This window comes from Ailuropoda melanoleuca, chromosome 13 (assembly GCF_002007445.2).
Source record: "Ailuropoda melanoleuca isolate Jingjing chromosome 13, ASM200744v2, whole genome shotgun sequence".
Lineage (NCBI taxonomy): Eukaryota > Metazoa > Chordata > Mammalia > Carnivora > Ursidae > Ailuropoda > Ailuropoda melanoleuca.
The window spans coordinates 1,030,612-1,053,372 of NC_048230.1; the positions used below are offsets into that span (position 1 = coordinate 1,030,612).

General features: G+C 59.2%; 1 protein-coding gene across 3 annotated transcripts; it reads left to right on the forward strand.

Moving 5' to 3' along the window:
* The first annotated feature begins 315 nt into the window (after positions 1-315).
* On the forward strand, positions 316-21,433 carry CLUH (clustered mitochondria homolog). Of its 3 annotated transcripts, none has more exons than XM_034640421.1 (26): positions 316-530; positions 8,148-8,350; positions 8,500-8,671; positions 10,045-10,188; positions 10,370-10,494; positions 10,597-10,751; positions 10,833-10,958; positions 11,262-11,409; positions 11,634-11,726; positions 12,524-13,218; positions 13,999-14,222; positions 14,432-14,536; positions 14,670-14,770; positions 15,618-15,770; positions 15,867-15,929; positions 16,024-16,268; positions 16,518-16,602; positions 16,763-16,916; positions 16,998-17,137; positions 17,944-18,024; positions 18,112-18,237; positions 18,317-18,438; positions 18,707-18,800; positions 18,888-19,022; positions 19,101-19,174; positions 19,919-21,433. In XM_034640421.1, exons 1-26 carry the CDS (start codon positions 431-433, stop codon positions 20,103-20,105), a joined length of 4,050 nt encoding a protein of 1,349 aa, XP_034496312.1. In that variant the 5' UTR covers positions 316-430; the 3' UTR covers positions 20,106-21,433. The 3 variants fall into 3 exon arrangements, with proteins under 3 accessions (XP_034496312.1, XP_034496313.1, XP_034496314.1); XM_034640422.1 differs by having other exon boundaries at positions 14,435-14,536; XM_034640423.1 differs by lacking the exons at positions 316-530; positions 8,148-8,350; positions 8,500-8,671 and adding an exon at positions 9,288-9,914.
* Positions 21,434-22,761: the final 1,328 nt, after the last annotated feature.

Below are 22,761 nucleotides of genomic sequence, written 5' to 3' on the forward strand. Positions count from 1 at the left end.
GAAGCAGAGGGCTATTGGGGGAGGGGACGGTGAGCAATGGCAGTCCTAGAAGAGTCTCCACCCAAGGTCAGGGCGCCCGCGGGACAGGCTAAGAACCGCAAGGACGTCTCTCCGCAGCCCCGCCCCTCGAGGGGGACAGAAACATCTCCGTACCCTGAGACACAGTGCGTTCCCTTTAAGGCGTTCGGGAAAGTCACCGCCTTGGTGGACGGCCAACAAGCGCGGTGCGTTTTGTCCCTCGCGGGCTTCCGTGGGCCGGGCCGGGCGCGAGGGCGGGGCAGGGGAGCGGCGGTGGGGTCAAAGGTTACAGCGCGCACCACGTGGGCCGGTGACTCCGTCCTTCCCGCAGCGGCCGCGGCGCGCAGGGCACTTGGGTTAGTGGCGCGGCGGGCGGCGCGGACAGCCGAGCCGGACGCCCGCTCCCGCCGCCATGGTCATCAAAACGGACGAGTTGCCGGCGGCCGCCCCGGCCGACGGCGCCCGGGAGCCCAGCTCGCAGGCTGGTGGCAAGGGGCGGCCGGGCGCTGCCGGTGAGCGGGGCCGGGGCCAGCGGTCAGCGGGGCGGGGAGGCAGGACCGGGCCGAGTGGGCGGGTGGATTCGGGGTTTGCAGGGATCGCCGCCTTCCCTCCGCGCCGGGCCGGGTTGCATCTCACCGGGCCGCCCCCGCCCTGAAGGTCACCTTCACTGTCGCCCCCGGCTGCGGCCTGGGTTTCGCACGTGGGGTCCCAGGGAGGACAGCGGTAGGGGGGGACACGTGCGCGCACACGCGGTTTCGGGGTGCGCCGCCGCAGCAGACTGGTGGAATCGGTGGCCCCACCCCCTCCGCGCGCGGGCATGGATTACCCTCCGGGCTGGGGTCACTGACACTTGCGCGGTCTGGCACCTTTCGCGTCAGGATCTCAAGCGTTGCCCATATACAGGGCTGCAGCCCTGCGAGTAAGGCTCAACCTGGGACTTCCTAGGTATGGTCTGTGGGGAAGAGTGCGAGCAGGGGGTGGGTGTGTATTGTGAGGGGGCTTGCCTGGTTCGTTCCCAGAGGCAGTGCTTAACCCCAGGTGTTCAGGCTCTGATCTCTTCCCTGTTAGGTGTTGGCCTGATCTGCAGACCTAGGGGTCTGCCTGCGTGAGGGGGCAAAGCCAAACTCCTTGGCAGAAGTAGGTGTTTGTGCCAGAACTTGATCATTAACCCGCCTTATTGCGAAAAGTGGATCAGCCCAGGGTTGCTGTTTTTAAGGCAAAGGTCATCAGTGTGGAGTGGAGCTCCCAGTTCTCCCCCGTGGGGGCTATATGGCAGTGGCTTTGGGAGCGGCTGCAGCATTTCTCTGGTGGGGCCTGCTTCATCTAGTTCTCCTGGGCTTCCTCTGTTCCTTCCATCATGTCTTAGATTCCAGCCTTGAGGCTGGAAGCCCTTTCCCAGCGCCTCAGTTGTCATCTCCAAATCATCCTCAGGGCCCCAGGCCTGGGCTGTGGTCCCTCTCTGCTCTAGTTGATGGTGGGAATGCAGAACTACCTCTGTCTTCCACTCCCCCCAGCTTCTCTTGGCAGGGACTTGTCATCTTCATCTCCTTTCCCAACTTCGGTGAGTCAGGATGAGAACAATATTTAGGAAGCTCTCTGACCCTGTCACAGCAGTTACCTTATGTTGGGGGTATGTACTGTGACAGCTTTGCTGATTGCCTAGATAAGGCCAAGGTTTGGGCAGAACAGCAGATGCTGGGGGCACCTGGGTAGCTCAGTCGTTAAGCATCTGCCTTCGGCTCAGGGCGTGATCCCAGGGTCCTGGGATCGAGCCCCGCATCAGGCTCCCTGCTCTGCTTCTCTAGCCTGCTTCTTCTTCTCCCACTCCCCCTGCATGTGTTCCCTCTCTCACTGGCTGTCTCTCTGTCAAATAAATAAATAAAATCTTTAAAAAAAAAAAAAAAAAGAACAATAGATGCTGATGACTCCAGCCACCCTGATGTGGCTCTGAATCAGTGGGGCAGGCTAGATAAGAGGAGGTCGAGTCTGGCTGATTTCCCTTCTAGCAAAGAGACCTGAAGAGATAAAGTGACTTGCCCAAGGTCACACAGCACTTTAGCTGCAGGGGGCATCCGGATTTCTAGCTTGTGGCCATCATGCCAAGGCTTTCCCTACCTGTGCCAGAGGAGGCCGGGACAGGCTTGTTGGTTTGGATTTATGTAGAGAACATGGGGACTGAGGAGGGGAGAGTCTGTTGGAGGGTTTCCTCTCGGGCTTGAGTAAAGCCCTGTCTCCACTGTTTGCCGAGAAGCTCTGTCTGGGGCAACCTGGGTCAGGGGAATGGCACAGCTGTTCATTTTTGGGAAACTGGGAGCATGCTAGCGGGTGGGACATTGGCTCCCTCTGTCTCTGAGAAGCTAGTGTAGATAGTTAGGCTTTGAATTACAGCCAGCCTGAATCCATTCAAAGAGGAAGGGTGGCCTTAATGGAGACCCCCGAGTAGGTTCTCATCCAGGCTTCTGACCCTTAAGACCCAGCTCTGGAAGGTTCTCCAGTCTCTTTGAGGTAATCCAGGCCTTTTGGGGTCGGGGGCAAGGGTCAGTACCTTCTTGGGAATAAAGCTGCTTTTAGGGGTTAAGAGAACGGGCAGGTTTTTCAAGTTCACAGTGGTGTGTCAAGTTCCTTCTGCTTAGGGGAGGGCTCCTTGGAGTTGAGGCCCAGAGCAGAAAAGGGGGCTGGCAGACTGGGGAGGAGCTTGAGGGCTTAGGGGAGCTCCCTGACAGAATCCTAAAACTCTAAATGTGGGGTGGTCGGAGGAGGCCAGCTTGAGGATCACTGGGCTATCTCCAGACCTTGCACACCTGTCTCTGGACTCTGGGGACAGGAAGGAGACAGATGCCCATATCATTGGGGTCTTTTGGAGGCTGCTTTCCTGCCCCTACCCCTTTCCCTTGAAGCCCTGCGTTCCTGGGAGGGGTGATGCATCTTTTGGGGCATTACTTCCTGCTGGAGCCTCACCTGCCGAGGCCTTGCCTGGGGCGGGGCTTGGCCCTGACACAGTCTACTGAGTGAGGCCATGCCAAGCTGGGGAAGACACAGAGGCCACTTGGGGTGTCCGAAGTTTCTTTTCTAACTCCTCCTTTCTGTGCTTCCAGTCCAGGCCAGGGGTACACTTTATCTCCTCATTCCAGTCCAGCCAGTAAAGACTGGGAGTGTGTAGGGGCGCCTGGCTGGCTCAGTCGTTAAGCGTCTGCCTCCGGCTCAGGGCGTGATCCCGGCGTTATGGGATCGAGCCCCACATCAGGCTCCTCCTCTGGGAGCCTGCTTCTTCCTCTCCCACTCCCCCTGCTTGTGTTCCCTCTCTCGCTGGCTGTCTCTCTCTCTCTGTCCAGTAAATAAATAAAATCTTAAAAAAAACCAAACAAAGTTGTAGTATACAGAACATTTGAGATACTACATTTAAAAAAAAAAAAAAGAAAAAAGACTGGGAGTGTGTATACACAGTGTGAGATTTGGCCAACCCCTTCCCGTTCTGCAGAGGACCACCTTTTTCCCCTTCCCTAAAGCCCAGATCCTAGGGGTGTCCCCTGGGATATGAGAAGCGGGGATGCTGGCCCAGGGGTGTTGAGGGTTGGGAGGGTGCTGTGGTTGGAGACGGATCTGCCTCATAGCCTGAGGCCTGGAGGAGGAAGAGCTGCTGTGTACCTGGTGGGTGCTGCAGACCGGGTGGTGGCCCTCAGAGGCATGGGTTTGGACACCTGACAGACCTGGTTTTTTCTTGATGTGGCTTAGCCGCCTGTTGCCTCCAGGTCCTGGGGCAGCTTGCTTACTGACCTCTGGGGCCTCAGTTTCCTCAGGTGAGGTGGGCCGGTTGAGCTGTTGGAGGGACTTGCCGTTGGATGGGCCTAGAGCAAGCACAGGCTTTCTGGGAACCAGAATGGAGATGGTCGGAGCTGCTTCTCAGGTCGCTGCCAGGATGCTCTGCCCCACCCCCTTTTCCAGAGGGTTAGGGTGTGTTTGAGAAGAGGGCAGGAGAAGAGGAGCTCTGCCTGGGTCTGGTCAGTGTGTGTAGACTGGAGCCCTGGTGGGGGCTGTGGAGAGGCTGAGGGCCTGTTGTGTGCCTGGCCATCGAGGCTGCCTGGGACAGGACTGGAGGGGAGGGGTCCTGGAGTGAGCCTGGCTCCCCGCCCCCACTCTGGTTTGCATGGATGCCGGAGCAGTGCTGGCTGGGCCCTGGCAACAAGTCAGAGGCCCTGGGAAGGCGCCCTGGCGAGGCTGGGCATGTTCCTTCTCCACAGCCCAACGGCCTTCGGCCTCTTGCTGCCAGCTCTGTTTTCCCCCTGGGGGAGAGACTTGGTTTTCTCCTGGCAGCGCAGGGGCTGCTGGGAAGGGAAGATAGAGCCTGCCAGCTTCGTGGTGGAGCTGGAGGCCTGGGGCCACGGGTGCATTTGTCCTCTGGGAGACTGAGGGCCCATCCCCCCTCCCACCAGAACCAGTGACTGTCAGGAAGAGGAGAGCTGCCAGGTCACCTGCAGGGGGCAGCATGAGCCAGAGGCCTCAGCCAGCCACTTGACCCAGGAGGCAAGCAGGGTGCTCAGCGTCTGCGACTGGCGGACGGGGTGGCGACCTCATGGCTTGGGCTCGGGTCTGCGCCAGCTGTTGCTGGCAGCTGGCTGAAGCAGTCCTGCCCACCCCTACTGGGGTTGGGGCTGAGGAGAGGACCCCCTTACTGGGCCCTGTCCCTGCCAGCGAGTCCCCAGGGCCTTCGATCCTGAGGGGCCCAGGTACCCCAAACGCTGGGTTCTCCTGCCCCCCTAATGGCTTTGCTAGTAGTGACCCCCCTTTTGGTGGGTACAGGGAGGTGGGCCTGAGCGCTGGTAGCAGCTCCCCCTGGGGTCCTGGAGCCACTGGGGCCTCCTGGCCCACAGCCGTCCTTCTGGCCGACCTTGAGCAGGATTCGAGGCAGGGGGAGTGTGCCCTTCCCAGGGCTGCCCCAGCAGGCCTGGCCCCACTGAAACCCGAAGCCAGCCAGAGCTCCAGCCCTGGGCTGACCAGCTGCATGGGGGCGAGTGTAGTGGCAGAGGCTGGAACAGGGGACTCAGGCAGTGGTGAGCCTGAGCCGGAGAGCTGGCTGCCTCGCTGCCACAGCGGTCCCGAGACTCCAGAGTCCAGGAGAGGGCAGCCTCCAACTGCACCAGGTGGGCTGTGGGGGCAGGGAGCCAGGTGGCCAGCCTCTTGTGGGGAGATCTGTTGGCCCTAACCCAGTGGTAGGGAGACCTTCAGCCTTCCTTAGAGGAAGGAGGAGGGGCAGAGCCACCATTCTGGGGGAATAGAGGCCCTTGGGAACCAGCCACATTCCTTTGAAATCTGATAGGGGATTGGGTACCCCCTGGGGCATAACCTGGTGCTGAGGTACCTTCTGGGCAGGCTCCCCAGCCTGGGAAGTGGGGTGGGAGCTTCGGCTGCGCTTGCCTTGCCTCCCCTGCCCTCCTTCCTGGCCCAGACTCAGGGAGCACAGGGTGCCTGTCTGGGTCCGGGTTTCTGACTTCTCACTTTGGGGGTTTTAGACCTCAGCGCTGCTGCACCATATTGGGGGGGGGGCTTCTTGCTTCTCCCCTCATCCCAGGGGCCTTCCAACAGCAAAGCCTTTTTCAAGGACCCAGTTAGGGAAAGTGCCTCCTCATATCTGCCATTCCTCTTGCTGCCTTTTGGAAGCTGACCAAGTACCACCCTTCTCCCCACCCTCCTGCTTCATCGTGGAGTCAGCCGAGTTCTCCCTTTGGGTGGCTGCTCACTTTAGGGGCTTGGGGTCTCACTGCTGGGGCTGCAGGCTCACTAGAGAGAGGTCCTCGTGTGTCCTTGTGGCTCTCAGGAGTTCCACCTCAGGTTTGGAGAGGTGTGCTGGGACAAGATGGGGGTGATAACGGTCCTTGGAGATACATAGTGGCCAAGATGAGGGCAGTGTGACAGCATGGTGGTGTGGGCTCTTGATGAAGAGTCTGGGGTCCACTCTTGACCTTGGACAAGGCTCTGAACGTTTCTGGGCCTCAGATGCCCTTATTTGGGGGGAGGTGGAGGGAACTATATCTGAGCTCCTGGCGGTCCCGTTTATCACTAAGCTGAGGGGACACAGGAAAGAGGGAGTGGCTTCTCTTGGATGCCCCCCCCTGCCCCCCCTGTGGCATGCCCTTTTGTGCTCGGCTTATCTCCTTTCCTGAGGCCCCTGGCTCCACATTCTGGTGGATCTGGGTAGGGCCCACGAAGGTCTGGGGAAAATGCATCTCACTCCTAACGTTAAGGAAGAGGAGGTGGGGTGCGGAGCGTAGCTGGGTGAGCTGACCTGTCTGGACCTCTCAGACAAGCAAAGGACCGGTTTGGCTGCCAGGCAGACCATAGGTGGAAAGGCCCGTGGGTCAGATGGATATCCAGGCAGGCCTGTGTTTTGCTGGTGTGATTGTGAGGAGGTCCCTGCTCTCGGGGACAGGAAGGGGGCTCTCCTTTATTCCCCTTAGTGCCTGGGTAAAAGGTAAGGTTTTGTTACCTGCTTTCTTCTCTATCCCTACAGCATTGAATTGGATGCTGTTCACAACTATTGGACTTAACTCCACGTTTGCAGTAATTAATTCATTAATTCAGTGCATTTCTGTTGAGTGCAGGAAAGATAGAAGGAAGAAGACACAGCTGCTAGTGTGACAGCCCCCCAGAATGACTGAGCAGTGCTCTAGGAGGTGGTCACCATGTCCCTGGGGGCAATGAGGAGGCAGTGATTCTGTCGTCAGGAGTCATTTAGGCAGGCTTTAGAGAAGGGGTGTAGGGACGCTTAGGTGGTTCAGTGGGTTAGGTGTCCAAATCTTGATTTCGGCTCAGGTGATGATCTCAGGGGTGTGAGATTCCGGCCCTGCGTCGGGCTCTGAGCGTTGAGTGTGGAATCTGCTTGAGATTCTCTCTCCATCTCCCCCTCCCCTGCTTGTGCTCTAAATAAATAAGTAGAGAAGGGAGTTTATTTCACCTGGGCCTTGACAGATGAGGAGGAGTTTGCCAGATGCAGTGTTGTATTGAGGGCAGTGTGAATTGCACAAAGCGCAAGTGGAAGGGAGGATGTGGAGCCTGTTCTCAGGCTTTCTGGTAGTTGGGTGTCTCTAAGACGTTGACAGGCAGAGCTGGCAGGAGCTGAGATGGGCTTCAGGCTGGTGTGTGAGAGTGTCGGCCTAAGAATCTTGGATCTTGTGAGCAGTGGGTTCTAAGTGGTGCTCTTGAAATAGGGAAAATGGCCTATCCGGGGCCGTGGCTGCAGAGGCTGGTTTCCATGACCAGTTTGGAGATTAGGCTGGGTGCTTTTGGGGGGGCGGAGCCCCCAGAGCAGAGGCCAGCTTGTGGAGGAAGGTGAATTCCATGTTAACAAGATGAGACTTCAGTGATGCCTAAGGGATGGCCACATGTTGAAAAGCTTGAGCAGGGCCTAGATTGGCCAGGTTAGCTGCATGTGGGGCGGGCATTTGAAGTCATGGGAGGTCAGGAGAGGCTGGAGCCTTGGGGTACCCACAGCCTGGGCTGCTGGAGGGGGTGCGGAGGTGGAGAGCAAGGAACAAGGAATCGGTGGCTACAGGGAAGGGGAGGAGAAAGTGAGCAGTGTGGGGCGCCTGGGTGGCTCAGCCGTTAAGCGTCTGCCTTCAGCTCAGGTCATGATCCCAGGGTTCTGGGATTGAGCCCCGCATTGGGCTCCCTGCTCAGCGGGAAGCCTGCTTTTCCCTCTCCCACTCCCCTTGCTTGTGTTCCCTCTCTGTGTCTCTCTGTCAAATAAATAAATAAAATCTTAAAAAAAAAAAAAGTGAGCAGTGGCGAGTGCTGCTGAGAAGTCACACACCTTGAGGCCAGAGAAGACAGTTGGGTTTGGTCCTTCGGGTGACTCTGGGGAGAGGGATTTAGGTGGTGTGCTCAGATGGAAGCCAGACTGCAAGACTGAGGAGCAGATGGGAAGGGAGGGCCAGGATGTGGAAGGGAGAAGGCAGTGGTCTCCAGGTGGCCTGGGTTGAGGGAAGTTGTGTGCCCAGTGTGAATGGGACTGTGGAGTCTGGGGTCGGGCCAAGTCTCGGGAGGAAATGCAGATGCCATTCTGTGGCACACACGTCCACCCAGCTGGGTGAGGCAGGTGGCCCCACTTGCCTCAGCTCCTTCCTTATTACCTGCAGAGCTGCCGTCAGTCATGCTACTGAACGGGGACTGTCCAGAGAGCCTAAAGAAGGAAGAAAGGGCTCCCGAGCTTCCCCGGGAAAATGGTCTGGATGAAGCCGAGCCAGGAGAGGAGACAACTGGACAGGAAGTCATTGTCATTCAGGACACAGGCTTTTCTGTGAAGATCCTGGCACCCGGGATTGAGCCCTTTTCCTTACAGGTGAGATGGAGGAGGAGTGCTGGCGACCAGAGCGTGAGCCCGTTAGGGAGGACAAGGCTGGAAGGCCATGCCTGGCCGTCGCTTGTCCTAGCCTTATACTGTAGGGCAGGATGTCCTCATCAGGGTGTTTGGGCCTTTTCCCTTGGTAGGTGTCCCCCCAGGAGATGGTACAGGAGATCCACCAGGTACTCATGGACCGCGAAGACACATGTCACCGCACCTGCTTCTCACTGCACCTGGATGGCAACATGCTGGACCATTTCTCAGAGCTTCGCAGTGTCGAGGGGCTGCAAGAGGGCTCGGTGCTGCGTGTGGTGGAAGGTTTGTCCAGAAGTTGGGCAGCCTGCCAAGGAAAGGCATACAGAGGTGGGGCCAGGTGGCCCTCCACCCGCCCTGGCTGGTATCTCAGTGTCACAGATGAGTGTGTAGAGGCTCGGAACAGTACTGAACTTGGGAAGGCAGGATCGGAGCCCAGGTCTGCTCCTCAGGCCTTCACACGTGTTAGGTGAAATTATAGGTTAAATATCAACATTATGGGTTAAGTATCAAAGTCATGGTTTTTTGTTTCAAAACAAAACAAAACAAAACAATACCAACTGGGGTGCCTGGGTGGCTCAGTCAGTTAAGCATTTGACTCTTGATTCAGCTCAGGTCATGATTTCAGGGTCATGAGATCAAGCCCTGCGTCGGGCTCCACACCAGGCATGGAGCCTGCTTGAGATTCTCTCTCTCCCCCCGCACCTCCCCCCCAAGTCGTGTTCTCTCTCTAAAACAAAAAACAGGAGCACCTGGGTGGCTCAGTTGGTTAAGCATCTGTCTTTGGCTCAGGTCATGGTCTCAGGGTCCTGGGATCCAGCCCCACGTCAGGCTCCCTGCTTGGTGGGGAGTCTGCTTCTCCCTCTGCCCCTCCCTTGCTTGTTCTCGCTCTCAAATAAAACCTTTAAAAAAAATAAAACAGCTATAGTTTAGAATTTAAAGAAAAAAGGAAAGTTAAATCTCATAAGGAAACTACAGGTTCACAGCTCTCGAGTAGAGCAGTGCGGCCCAGTGTGCAGCAGTCAGCTGGTGTGGCGAGGCTGGTTTGCTTGTAAAATAAAAGCTTCCGTGACCTTGGGTCCCCAGGGGAGAGATAGCTCAGAGATTCTGGGCAGTGTGAGCTTGTTAAAAGCAAATGTGGAAAGTATAACGCAAGTGTGCCCAAACTTACTTGATAATGAAGTCTCTCTTCTCCCCCAGAAGAGCCCCCATTAAAATTCATGAAGCATATGTTGGGGGGCAGTGTTGTAGTTATGGGGAGGTCCTCAGGCCACCCCTGAGCACGGGCCGCCCTGAGAGAGCCGGACTGCGGCTGCAGTGCAGGACCCCACAGCTCCTTGGGCCTGCCTACCTGGGACACCGAATGAGAGCAGGAGGCCTTTGGGGGCTCCCCGAGGCCTGTGTGCTTCCAGAGGCATTCTTTGTGCCCTTTGGCTGAAGGTTCTTTGCAAACAAGGATCCCTGCCTAACGGAAGTGGGGGTGTGTGTTGAATCCAGCACTCCAGCTTACGTGCTCGTAATGGAATCTGTAAGTGGAGGCTTAAAATGTGAAAATCAAGACCACTGTGGTAGCCCCGTGGCCGACTTCTCCGTGCTGGGGAGGTTGGTGCAGCGGGGAGCGGGCCCTGCTCACGCGCTGCCCTTCACTTTCCCGACAGAGCCGTACACAGTGCGTGAGGCCCGCATCCACGTGCGCCACGTTCGGGACCTGCTCAAGAGCCTGGACCCATCCGATGCCTTCAATGGGGTTGACTGTAACTCCCTGTCCTTCCTGAGCGTCTTTACTGACGGCGACCTGGGAGGTGCGGGAGGCATTGGGGCTGGGGGTTGGGCAGGGGTCCAGGGGCAGATTGGCCAGGGGCTGGTGAAGGGACCAGGGGCCAGGCCTTGCCACCAGGAGGGGGCAGGGTTGGAGGCATCCACGCGGGGGGCCAGTTTGCCTGTGGGTGGCCCTGTGCTGACCACCAGCCTCGGGTCCCTCAGACAGCGGGAAGCGGAAGAAGGGCTTGGAGATGGACCCCATTGACTGCACGCCACCTGAGTACATCCTTCCAGGGAGCCGGGAGCGGCCGTTGTGTCCCCTGCAGCCCCAGAACCGTGACTGGAAGGTGATATTCCTGGAACACAGCCAGGGAGCAGGCCCCTGGCAGGGCGGGGGACCACCGCACCTGGAGGCCTGACCCCCTGCTCATGCTTGGCCGTTCCTGCAGCCCCTGCAGTGCCTGAAAGTGCTCACCATGAGCGGCTGGAACCCGCCCCCTGGGAACCGCAAGATGCACGGGGACCTCATGTACTTGTTTGTGATCACAGCCGAGGACCGGCAAGTCAGCATCACGGCATCCACTCGGGGCTTTTACCTGAATCAGTAAGTTCCTGTGCGACCCCATTCCGGGTCTTTAGGCAGCAACTTGGGATGCCCTGTGCAGTAACCACCCTCTCCCCGCAGGTCCACAGCATATCACTTCAACCCCAAGCCTGCCAGCCCCCGCTTCCTCAGCCATTCCCTGGTGGAGCTGCTCAACCAGATCAGCCCAACCTTCAAAAAAAACTTCGCCGTGCTGCAGAAGAAAAGGTAACTCCCCTTGTCCCCCACCCCCCGAGGTTGTGGGGTGAACCTGCCAGCCTGAACTGCAGCACATCTGCCCTAATAAGCCCTATGCCCTCAGCCCCTGGTACCCCAGAGCCTCCCTTTAGGGAGCTGTTAGACCCCAAGACAGCAGTCCCAGAGAAGGTCCCCATTTGCTTCCATTAGACTCTGCGGGGGCAGGGTCTCAGGGCTGGAAGGCATGAGAGCTGGCGGGGGCTTCAGAGAAGGGGGCTTGGCCAGGGCTCTGAGCTTGGCCGTCTTCCCCATCTCCCCCTCGCACTGCCACAGGGTCCAGCGCCACCCCTTCGAGAGGATTGCCACCCCGTTCCAGGTGTACAGCTGGACAGCCCCCCAGGCGGAGCATGCCATGGACTGTGTGCGCGCGGAGGACGCCTACACCTCGAGGCTAGGCTACGAGGAGCATATTCCCGGACAGGTGTCTGCAGCCTGACCCTGCCCTCCCTGGGCCCCTGTCTCCCCCCTCCCTTGGTGGGGGCCAGGCTGAGTTCTGTGCATCTCCCTGGAAACTTCATCTGCTTGTCTGTCTTGTTCACTTGGGAGCTTTTGAGGCTGTCCACAGACAGGTGCAGGGAGGGGCTGCCCAGAGCAGGTCTTGGGGCCTGGGCTGAGCTGGCATCTCCCACCCTGGTTCCTTTGCAGACCCGGGACTGGAACGAGGAGCTGCAGACGACAAGGGAGCTGCCCCGCAAGAACCTGCCGGAGCGGCTGCTTCGAGAAAGAGCTATATTCAAGGTACCTGCGGCTCCTTCTGCCTGACTGACAGCCTCAGGCCCGCTTGCCACCTGCCAAGAGGGCTGGTCAGGGTTCCCTGCAGGGCATTGGCTGGCTTCTCGCCTCCAGACAGACGGTCCCAGCTCCATTTTTGTGACCCCTCTGAGACGTGGAGTCCTTGGGCTGGGCGGAGGCCAGGGGGACCTCCACTGTGGGCTGCATGACAGATTTCTTCCGGCTTCCCACCCACCACTGTCTGCCACGGGGGACCTCGCCTGGGCACACGTGATATTATTTAGAGAGATGAGAAAAAATAATGCTTTCGAAAGAGCTGTTTTTAGTTTCCTGTAGTCTTACTGCCTGGAGATGATAATGGTAAACATAAGATCTCACTGTTTTGAGTACTAGTTTTGCCAGGGGCCATGTCAGGTGTTTTACAGGCATCATCTCCTGTAATCTTTTGGACAGCTTCTAAAGGTCGATACTTTTATCATCACTGTTTCATAGACAGGGAGAACAGGTCTGAGAAGTGACCTGGCCAAGTTCACCTGGTACATGATGGGTGGATCCAAGACCCACTCTAGTCCTTCCCCTCCTTGTTAATCCCTAAGCTCTGCTGTCTCCCTGAGCATAAGTTACGTTTTTTCAAAAGGTAGGTTTCTTACCCTTTTCCAAGTGTGAGGAAGCGGAGGTTAGAGTGCTGTGGTCCCCAGGGCCGTCCGCTTGCCCCCACTGTCTGGGTGAGCTTGGCCGGGTGGGCCGAAACCTGTGGCTCTTGGGGAAGGGGCCTGTCACCCTCCGACCTCGGCCCCTCCCAGGTGCACAGCGACTTCACGGCCGCGGCCACACGGGGCGCCATGGCAGTCATCGACGGCAACGTGATGGCCATCAACCCCAGCGAGGAGACCAAGATGCAGATGTTCATCTGGAACAACATCTTCTTCAGCCTGGGCTTCGATGTCCGCGATCACTACAAGGACTTCGGTGGGGACGTGGCGGCCTACGTGGCGCCCACCAATGACCTGAATGGTGTGCGCACGTACAACGCGGTGGACGTGGAGGGGCTCTACACGCTGGGCACGGTGGTAGTGGATTACCGTGGCTACCGCGTCACGGCCCAGTCCATCATCCCGGGCATCCTGGAGCGGGACCAGGAGCAGAGTGTCATCTACGGCTCCATTGACTTTGGCAAGACAGTGATGTCGCATCCTCGCTACCTGGAGCTGCTGGAACGTACCAGCCGGCCTCTCAAGATCCTGAGGCACCGGGTGCTCAATGACCGCGATGAGGAGGTGGAGCTCTGCTCGTCCGTGGAGTGCAAGGGCATCATCGGCAACGACGGGCGCCACTACATCCTCGACCTGCTGCGCACCTTCCCCCCCGATCTCAACTTCCTGCCCGTGCCGGGCGAGGGGCTGCCGGAGGAGTGCACCCGCGCCGGCTTCCCCCGCGCCCACCGGCACAAGCTGTGCTGCCTGCGCCAGGAGCTCGTGGACGCCTTCGTGGAGCACAGGTGAGGGGCGAGGCGTTTGAGGGCCCCCAACCAGCAGGCAGTTCTGGGGCCCGGTCCTTGATGGGAGAGGCTCTGGCCACAGTCACTGCACCCTTCCCACACTGTGATACCAGGCTCTGCAGCTGGGACGTCCGGGAGCTTTGTGTTGGTGGAAAGCCCGCAGCCAGCTAGACCAGGGCCTCTCAGTGGAGGTGGAGCTTTTTTTTTTTTTCTTTAAGATTTTCTATTTATTCCTTAGAGAGAGAGTGAGCGGGAGCACTGTAGCAGGGAGGGGCCGAGGGAGAGGGAGAAGCAGACTCCCTCCTGAGCAGGGACAGGACCCTGGGATCTTGACCTGAGCCAAAGGCAGGCGCCCAGCCGACTGACCCACCCAGGCGCCCCTACTGAAGTGTTCTTAAGTGTCCCAGTGCCAGGGGTGTCGCCGCTGCGGGTGCTTGCTGCTTAGGCGTCAGCCACAGCAAATGTCCTGCACCACCAACCGGTCTCCTCAGAATGCCAGTGAGGTTTCCGCCTCCCTTGAGAGCCTGGCTTGCACGGAGCCCCTGGCCTCTCCCCCACTCACACTCCGGCTCTCCCGTCCAGCTGGGGAGAGCTCCATTTTTGCGGTGACCTGCCGCTGCCTGGTGGAGTCGCTGGGGTGGGATGCGTCCCCATGCTGGCACAGGCCAGGAGCTGGGGGCCTTCCGCGGGTCCCTGCAGCCAGTAGGCAGCTGCCAGGCCAGGGAGGCTTCCGGATCCGTCGTCCCCATGTCCTGCTCTGCCCGGCCTTCTGTGCTCTAGGTACCTTCTCTTCATGAAGCTGGCTGCCCTGCAGCTCATGCAGCAGAAGGCCAGCAGGGTGGAGGGCCCCCCCTCACTGGAAAACGGCGGCTCCCTGTCCTCGGAGTCTAAGCCTGAAGACCCTCCAGGACCCGAGGCAGGAAGTGAGGAGGAAGGTGGCAGTGCCGGCGGCCTGGCCAAGGTGAAGGAGCTAGCGGAGACCATCGCCTCGGACGACGGGACAGGTGGGGCTGCTGGGGATGCGGAGAGGGCTGAGCCCCACTTCTGTCCCGGCAGCTGGTGCTGGCCGGGGGCGGGGGCATGGGAAGCTTGACCCAGCCCAAGGGAGGCCGGCAGATGTCTCTGCGCGGAGCTGGGGGAGGCTCAGGGTAGCGCAGCGCCCGCCCAGCGCTGGTGGAGGGGAGCCGCCTCCCAGCTGGCCGTGTCTCCACAGCAGACCCTCGGAGCCGGGAGGTGATCCGTAATGCATGCAAGGCAGTTGGCTCCATCAGCAGCACAGCCTTTGACGTTCGCTTCAACCCTGACATCTTCTCACCAGGCAAGCTCTGCATTAGGGTGGGCATATGACGCTGGGGGTCATCTTGGGGCACTTGGTGCTGGTGGGTGCTGATATCAGTCTCCCCACCTGCCTTCTTTCCGCCTGGCTCAGGTCTCTGCTATCCTTCCCACAGGGGTTCGCTTCCCAGAGTCCTGCCAGGAGGAAGTTCGGGACCAGAAGCAGCTGCTGAAAGACGCCGCCGCCTTCCTGCTCTCCTGCCAGATCCCCGGCTTGGTGAGGGAGGTGCCGCAGGGGTGGGGGGCTTCACAGGGCATGCTCTTAAAGGCCCAGGTGCCTCATCCATCCAATTCTGGGAGCTTGTGGAACCTTTCCTGGAGTAACTTCCTTAGACCTGCTGATCTGTGAGGTAGATGGGGCAGAGTGCTTGTCACCATCATACAGATGGGGCTGCTGACCTGGAGAGGCCAAGGGAGGCATCAGGCACAGAGTCTGCTCTGTTGTGCCTTCCACAAGGGCTGGCAGCTGGGGGTCTGGTCCTCTGAGCCCCTGTGTGAAAGGACAGCTGATGGGGGCGGGGGGGCACCTGGAAAAAAGGTGGGGAGGGTCCTGTCCTCTCAGCCTCACAAGCTTTGTACACAGGCTCCTTGGATGATGGGGTGCTTGCTCCCCAGTAAGGTAGCCCTGTGGTCGGGTGGCATGCTTGTCTCAGATCTTTGAGCCGGGTGTTCTGTGCCAGCTGCCCTGGTCCCCTTCCTGACCTCTCCAAGGCTTGGCACAAACCTCCACAGCTTGGCAAAGCTGTGGCCCCTAAGTGGTCACCTCTGCTCTATCCTGCGTTCTCGGGGGGGGGCCTCATCCCTGCTTCCCTGTTCGGTGGGCCTGGCAGTCACAGGGTGACTGCTGTCCCATTTTCCTGGTGCTTGTGCGGAAGGCTGGGGACCTGTGTCTCGTGTGCTGGCTGCTGCTGTGTCTTCTTTCCTCTTCCCAGCTGGAAGCTCAAGTCTCAGTCCCCTCCTTCCCTCAGGACCTCAAGATAGCATGAGCTCCCGGCCGGGAAGACCCAGGGTGGGAGGAGGCAGAGGGCCCAGGCTGGGGGGGCCTGACCTGCTGCAGCCCACAGGTGAAGGACTGCATCGACCATGCGGTGCTGCCCATGGACGGGGCCACGCTGGCCGAGGTGATGCGCCAGCGGGGCATCAACATGCGCTACCTGGGCAAGGTGCTGGACCTGGTCCTCCGGAGCCCGGCCCGAGGGCAGCTGGACCACATCTACGTGAGTGATGCTCGGGTGGCGGGTGCTGCGACGCGGGCGGGGGGCCGGATGGAGGCCCGGGGCCCGACCGAGACTCCCTTGTCTGAACCCTTGCAGAAAATTGGCATCGGAGAGCTCATCACCCGGTCTGCCAAGCACATCTTCAAGACATACTTACAGGTACTGCCGTCCCCACTGCGGCGGGGGGCGGGGGGAGGAGCCCCGCGCTGGGGCCCGAGGGCCCTTCTGATGGGAGCCCCAAACTCCCTCACAGGGAGTGGAGCTCTCGGGCCTTTCGGCCGCCATCAGCCACTTTCTGAACTGCTTCCTGAGCTCCTACCCCAACCCCGTGGCCCACCTGCCTGCTGACGAGCTGATCTCCAAGAAGAGGAACAGAAGGAGGAGAAACCGGCCCCCAGGGGCAGCAGATAACACAGCCTGGGCTGTCATGACCCCCCAGGAGCTCTGGAAAAACATCTGCCAGGAGGCCAAGAATTACTTCGACTTCAGCCTCGAGTGGTGTGTGAGCAGCGCAGGGGCGCTGGGCCCTCAGCATGAGGGCCTCCGGGGGCCATGGCCTGTGGTTGCAGGGTGTGGGCCGGGAGAGGAGGAAGGGAGCAGTGGAGGCTGCTTGCTCGGGGAGTGGGGATGGGGCTGTTAGTCCGGGTCCTGGCCGGTGAGGACTTGGTACTCAGGTGGGGAGGCAGCTGTGGAGAAGGGGGCCAAGCGGGCTGGGCTCCCCAGGCCCACATGCTGCGTCTCCCCCAGCGAGACCGTGGACCAGGCTGTGGAGACCTACGGCCTGCAGAAGATCACGCTGCTGCGGGAAATCTCCCTGAAAACTGGAATCCAGGTGGGGCGACTCGGGGTCCTCCCGCGCCCTCGCTCCTGTAGGGTCTGCAGGGGCATCGGCGGGCATGGCTTTCTCCTGACATGGGGTGGCAGGTTGGGAGGTGCTGGCCATGTGAGCCTGGGGTTGAGGCCACCTGTGGGTGTTGGGCTGTGTCCCCCAGATCCTGCTGAAGGAGTACAGCTTCGACAGCCGCCACAAACCCGCATTCACTGAGGAGGATGTGCTCAATATTTTCCCCGTGGTCAAGCACGTCAACCCAAAGGCCTCGGATGCCTTCCACTTCTTCCAGAGTGGGCAGGCCAAAGTACAGCAGGGTGCGTGACCAGGTGTGGCCGGGGGGAGGGGGGGTCCCCTGGCCCAGCCCTGACCTTGCCGCCCTTGGGGGTGCCCTGCAGGCTTCCTGAAGGAGGGCTGTGAGCTCATCAATGAGGCCCTGAACCTGTTTAACAACGTGTACGGAGCCATGCACGTGGAGATCTGCGCCTGCTTGCGCCTCCTTGCTCGTCTCCACTACATTATGGGCGACTATGCCGAGGTGGGCCTGGAGCACCCTCTGGGCTGTGTCAGCGGAGGCCTTGGCGCCTGGCCTGGCACTGGGGGATGGCTAGCAAGGGAGCCGGGGCTGTGTTCCCACCCCATGCTGCAGGCAGCGGAGGTTCAGTCCTGGGGAACCGAGCCCCATCGTGGGGCCGAGGGCGCTGCTCTCCTTGGGGGCCCCCTGGGAGGAGCAGGCAGAGACCGGGGAGATCCCGGGGAGTTGCTTGTTCTGCCTGGGCTTTCTTCCCCTGCTCTGCAGCTCCGTAGTTCTGTTGTCGGGAGAGCCGCCATGCTTTTGGACAGAGTGGGAGTGATGACGGCCTCCCTTCGAGGGGAGAGTGGGAAGGATGGATTCTCAGAGTCCCAGCACCGGGGGCCTTGTGAGGGCTGCGCGGAGCTGCTCAGAGCATCTCTGAGCAGTCCTTGCCTGCTGGGGCTCGCCTGCCCTGTTGGCTTGGGGCATCAAGGGGCTGCCTCGTGGGGCAGGGTGCGCTGGAGGCCTCCGTGCCTCAACCGTACAGTCTGTCTTTTGTTTGTGTGTGCCCTTTTTTTCTTATTATTGCTTTATTTTTAGCCTCATTTTAGATTCGTATAGGTGTTTGCACAGATTTTGTTAGGGGCAAAAGGCTCCAGACAAGCTATTTGAAAAGGCCTCAGAGTGGGGCATGGCCTTCCGTGCTCAGAACTGAGTTTTGAACACTTCTCTGCCAAGGAGGCTGAGCTTCTCGGGGGCTGCGTGGGGGCCAGGCAGACTCAGCGTGGGGAGCCACCCACTCTGGCATGACGATTCCCTACCTCTCCCAGGCCCTGAGTAACCAGCAGAAGGCGGTGCTGATGAGCGAGCGAGTGATGGGCATCGAGCACCCCAACACCATCCAGGAATATGTGAGCAGCCGGTGGGGGCGGGGCCTGCACGGGGAGGGGGCGGGGCGGAGCCCGCGGCCCCCGGGCCTGACTCGGCTGCCCCCACAGATGCACCTGGCCCTGTACTGCTTCGCCAGCAGCCAGCTGTCCACCGCCCTGAGCCTGCTGTACCGCGCTCGCTACCTCACCCTGCTCGTGTTCGGGGAAGACCACCCCGAGATGGCGCTGCTGGACGTGAGTGCCGGGGGGCGCGGCGGGCCGAGCCTCAGGCCTGGGGAAGCAGCACTGACCCGGGCCCTCCCGCTGTCCCCAGAACAACATCGGGCTGGTGCTGCACGGAGTGATGGAGTACGACCTATCCCTGCGCTTCCTGGAGAACGCGCTGGCCGTCAGCACCAAGTACCACGGGCCCAAATCCCTCAAGGTGGCCCTCAGGTGAGGCCATGCTGGGTTAGGGGCGGGGGGCGCCCAGGGCCACGGCGACAAGGTCCCGGGAGGCACTCGGTTGAAGGGTGGACGTGGGATCCAGCGTTCTGTCTTCCATCTGACTCCTGAGGAATTTTCTCTCAACTTCGTCTCTTCTCCGAGTCCTGGTCTTGTTTGTTCCCCTCGGGTGGATTCCAGAGCGGAATCTAGGGGGGTCTGCGCACCCCCGTCATTCCCAGCCCACGCCTGTCCCTTCTGTGTCCTGCACACCTTGCAGCCACCACCTTGTCGCCCGGGTCTACGAGAGCAAAGCCGAGTTCCGGTCGGCCCTGCAGCACGAGAAGGAGGGTTACACCATCTACAAGACCCAGGTGGGCTGCGCGGGGCTGCAGCGGTGGCGCTGGGCCGCAGGCTGCGGCTCCGCTGACGCCTTCCTGCCTGTGCCGCCTCCCCCGTAGCTGGGCGAGGACCACGAGAAGACCAAGGAGAGCTCTGAGTACCTCAAGTGCCTGACCCAGCAGGCCGTGGCCCTGCAGCGCACCATGAACGAGATCTACCGCAGCGGCTCCAGCGCCAACATCCCGCCCCTCAAGGTAGGCCCCCTCGCGGGCGCCTGCACCCACACCCGCACCCCGGCGCCGCTCGCGGCTCATCTCCCTGCCGCCCCTCAGTTCACAGCCCCCAGCATGGCCAGTGTCCTGGAGCAGCTCAACGTCATCAACGGCATCCTCTTCATTCCTCTCAGGTGAGGCCCCGCTGCGCGTGCACCCCACACCCACGTGGAGGTTGGCGTTAGTGTTTTGCTTTTCAAAATAAGTGATTCACTGTCTGGCTCGGATTTGAGTGGTCCAGCCAGTGGTGAGAATGCCCTGTGAGTCGTTCAGGGGGTGTTCTGTGTAGTTGAGCAGACACACATCTGTGAACTTTTTTTTCTTTTCCCCCATTTCTTTATTTGCACACGATTGTAGTCGATCATGGACAGAGCTGTCTTTTTGCGCACACTTGCTATGACCCAGCGTTCTTTCCCTGTCGGTGCATAAAGAGTGGCTTTATTCTTCCTCTAGTCTCCTGCTAAAGTGTGCGGGTGCGTCCTGCAGCCGGACCCCGAAGGCTCTCCCAGCCCTGCCTCCCTCCCACCGCTAGGGGACATGGTGCGGTCAGCCAGGGCATAGGGCATTGACAGCGGACCCACCGTGTGTCGTGCTCCTGCCCCCCTCGCACTTTCTGGGGGTCGTCTGCTGTGGGAGAGACCGCGTGGGGCTACGGATGCGAGCTGGAGGTGAAGGCTGAGCCAAGTGTACAGAGTTCTTTTTTAGCACTTTGAAGGCTTCTGGCTTTGGGGAGGGAGGCACTCATTCCTCATGTGTCTCACCAAACAAAGAACGGATCCTGATTGTGCCCCGGGTTTAGGTTTAACCAGGGTCAGCAAGGTGACAGAGGGCCCAGGCTTGCTCTGACACCTGCCCTTCACCCCTGTCCTTTTACTCAGCCAAAAAGACTTGGAGAATCTGAAAGCTGAGGTGGCGCGGCGGCAGCAGCTCCAGGAGGCCAGCAGAAACAGGGAGAAGGCTGAGGAACCCATGGCCACCGAGCCTGAGCCAGCAGGGGCCCCAGAGGATTCAGCCTCCCAGCCCCAGGCTGCCAAGGACCCTTCTTCCCCGAGCTTGCAGGGGTAGAAAGGGAGAGACAGATGGACAGTCAGCCAGCTGCCCCGTTACCCAGTGATCCAGACTCCAGGAGAAGGGGGGCATGCCCTACAGATTGGGAGAGGAAACAAATTCCTCTTCTTCCATGTTTCCAACCCCAACCCCACCCCCAAACATCCTCGTGGGACCCTGGCCTGCCTGCCACCCCCCCCAAAAGATGTTTTTGCACTGGTTCAATGAATATACGATGCAGAGGCCTAATTGAAGACACGTGAATGGAGTGTTTGGGCATCAGTTCCCAGTTGGGGGGCACGTGCCCCTCTGGGCCCCCCCGTCCTCAAGCAGGTGTGTGCGAGTGTGTCCATGCCCGTGAGTGTCGTGGTCCGTCCTTCCTAACTTGTACATAGCCCCACGTTGGTTTCGAGTGGATGACGTGAAGATGAGATTTCTCAGGTCATTTGTATGTTTGACATATGGCTGCTGCTTTTGCTGCCACTGCCCCTGGGCCCAACTTGGCTTAAAGTCCAGGTTCGAAGTCAAAAAGGGGAGCTTTCCTGTGTCCCAGGATGGGAAGTCAGAACTCTATGGCAGGGCTGGCGGGTGGGGTACACTTTAGCTTCGTGGCAAGGTAGGGGCTTCAGGGGCTTTACTGATTGTGACTGGGCCTGGCCTCGCTGTGCGTGGGGTCAGGGGGCAGGGTGGGCAGTGGTGGTTCCCTAGACACACGCCCTGTTCCCAGCCCTGGCCTGTCTGCCCTTGGGCCCCAGCAGGAGGCAGTGCCTCCCCACTCCCTGCATCCCGGCTGGGGCTACAGTCTGAATGTATCCTCCCCCTTTTAACCTGAGCTGCCTGACGCACAGTGGCGCTGGGGTAGGCGTGAGGGACTAGGGGAACCAGGGCGGAATCGTGGATCCTGATGGGGAATTGACTAGACACAGGAGTGATTGCCACTTGCTTTTGGAGCCCAGCTCCCTACCTGGTCCCTGTCACACAAGCACTTCCTACAGTAGCTCCGTGGTGGGGTGGGAGGTATCCGTGGAAGGTGGGGGCTCTCGTGAGCCCCAGCTGCTCCCCCTCCCGCCCACCTGTGCCACTCTCCGGGCCTGCTGTTGGAGCCCTGATGGGTCGGGGGGAGATCGCCACACTGGTGAGCTTGAGGGAGCCGTTCCCGGGCTGGGGCCTCTGCCTGGGGCTTTGCAGAGAGCTGCTTCTGGGTATGGTCTGTCCAGATACCTTGTTTCAAAGGCAGTGGGTGTGAGCTAGCAAGTGAAGCCTCACCACCGCTGATCAAGAACTTTTTCTTGTTTTTAAACCATCACGTCTTCATTTCACATTGGAATAAAGTTTTTGAAACCTGCTGCCCCGGCCTCTCCTGTGTGTTCTGTAACAGTCTCGTTCAACTGGGAGGGCTGTTGCCAGAAATATTACTAGCGGAAGGGTTTAAAGCACATGAACGTGCATACATTAGGTCAAATTGAAGGTCATCCTTAAAATGTCATTTAAGGGTGGGTAGAGTCACAGGCATCCAGCTAGGGTTTACCTGACTGCCAGTCACTAGACCAATGAGAATGACACAATAGTTAAATGACATCTGTAGGCCGCAGAAGAGGCTGCGAATTGCTCCTTCATAATAGAGCTTCGTGTGGTAGGGTTCGAGGGAAGGCCAGTTGGAGTGGGGGTGCCGTAGGGTGGGGCCCCGGGTCCTGGCCCAGATAGGTTGCTTAACATCTAATTTTGGCCATCTGACTTGTCCCTGAGTCTGGAGAACTGGGCAGCAGCCCCCAGAAGACTAGGTGCTGGAATGGGGGCTGTCAGGTTTGCCATCCTAGGGTAAATTTTGGGCGAGCTAGGCTCTTGTGGAGATTTAGTAAGATGGGGGAAGGTGAGTGTCTGTGAAGTGGGAGGGTGCCTGGGAGGCCTGTCTGTAAGAAGAGGGGAAGTCTTATAACTGGCAGCTGCTCCTTGGCCATCTCAGCAACATGCATACCTGAATACCTTTTTGAGTACTGGGAGAGGGTTTTATTGTGTCTTTAACAAATTCTCTGAAAAGAAAAAAATATTCCAACCTGATGGTTACTTTTCTTGAGCCGACTGGAAAGATGTTCTTGACCTTGAAGTTTTCTTTTTTTTCTTTTTTAAAGATTTTATTTATTCATTTGTCAGAGCACAAGCAGGGGGAGAGGGAGAGGGAGAAGCAGGCTCCCCACTGAGCAAGGAGCCTGATACCGGGCTCGATCCCAATCAGGACCTGAGCTGAAGGCAGATGCGTAACCAACTGAGCCACCCAAGTGCCCCTGTGGTTCATTTTAACATGCATGTTACTTTTAAATATCTTTTTGAAGAGCTAGTATAGCCAAATTAAGCTTTTAAGATTGTATCATCCGGGGGGAAAAAATTGTATCATCTGTCTCCACTCCTGCCCTTCAAACTGCCATTGTGAAATGGGTACTGAGAGGACTTTTGGACCCCGCACTGAGGAACCTGTGTACCTTGAGGCAGCGGACCAGGTATCCTGCTGTGGCCCAAGTCTAAGCTAGCCAATCCAGGGACACCTGGGTGGCGCAGTGTTTTAAGCATCTGCCTTTGGCTCAGGTCATGATCCCAGGGTCTTGGGATCGAGGCCCGCATTGGGCTCCCTGCTCTTCGGGGAGTCTGCTTCTCCCTCTCCCTCTGCCCCTCCCACCAG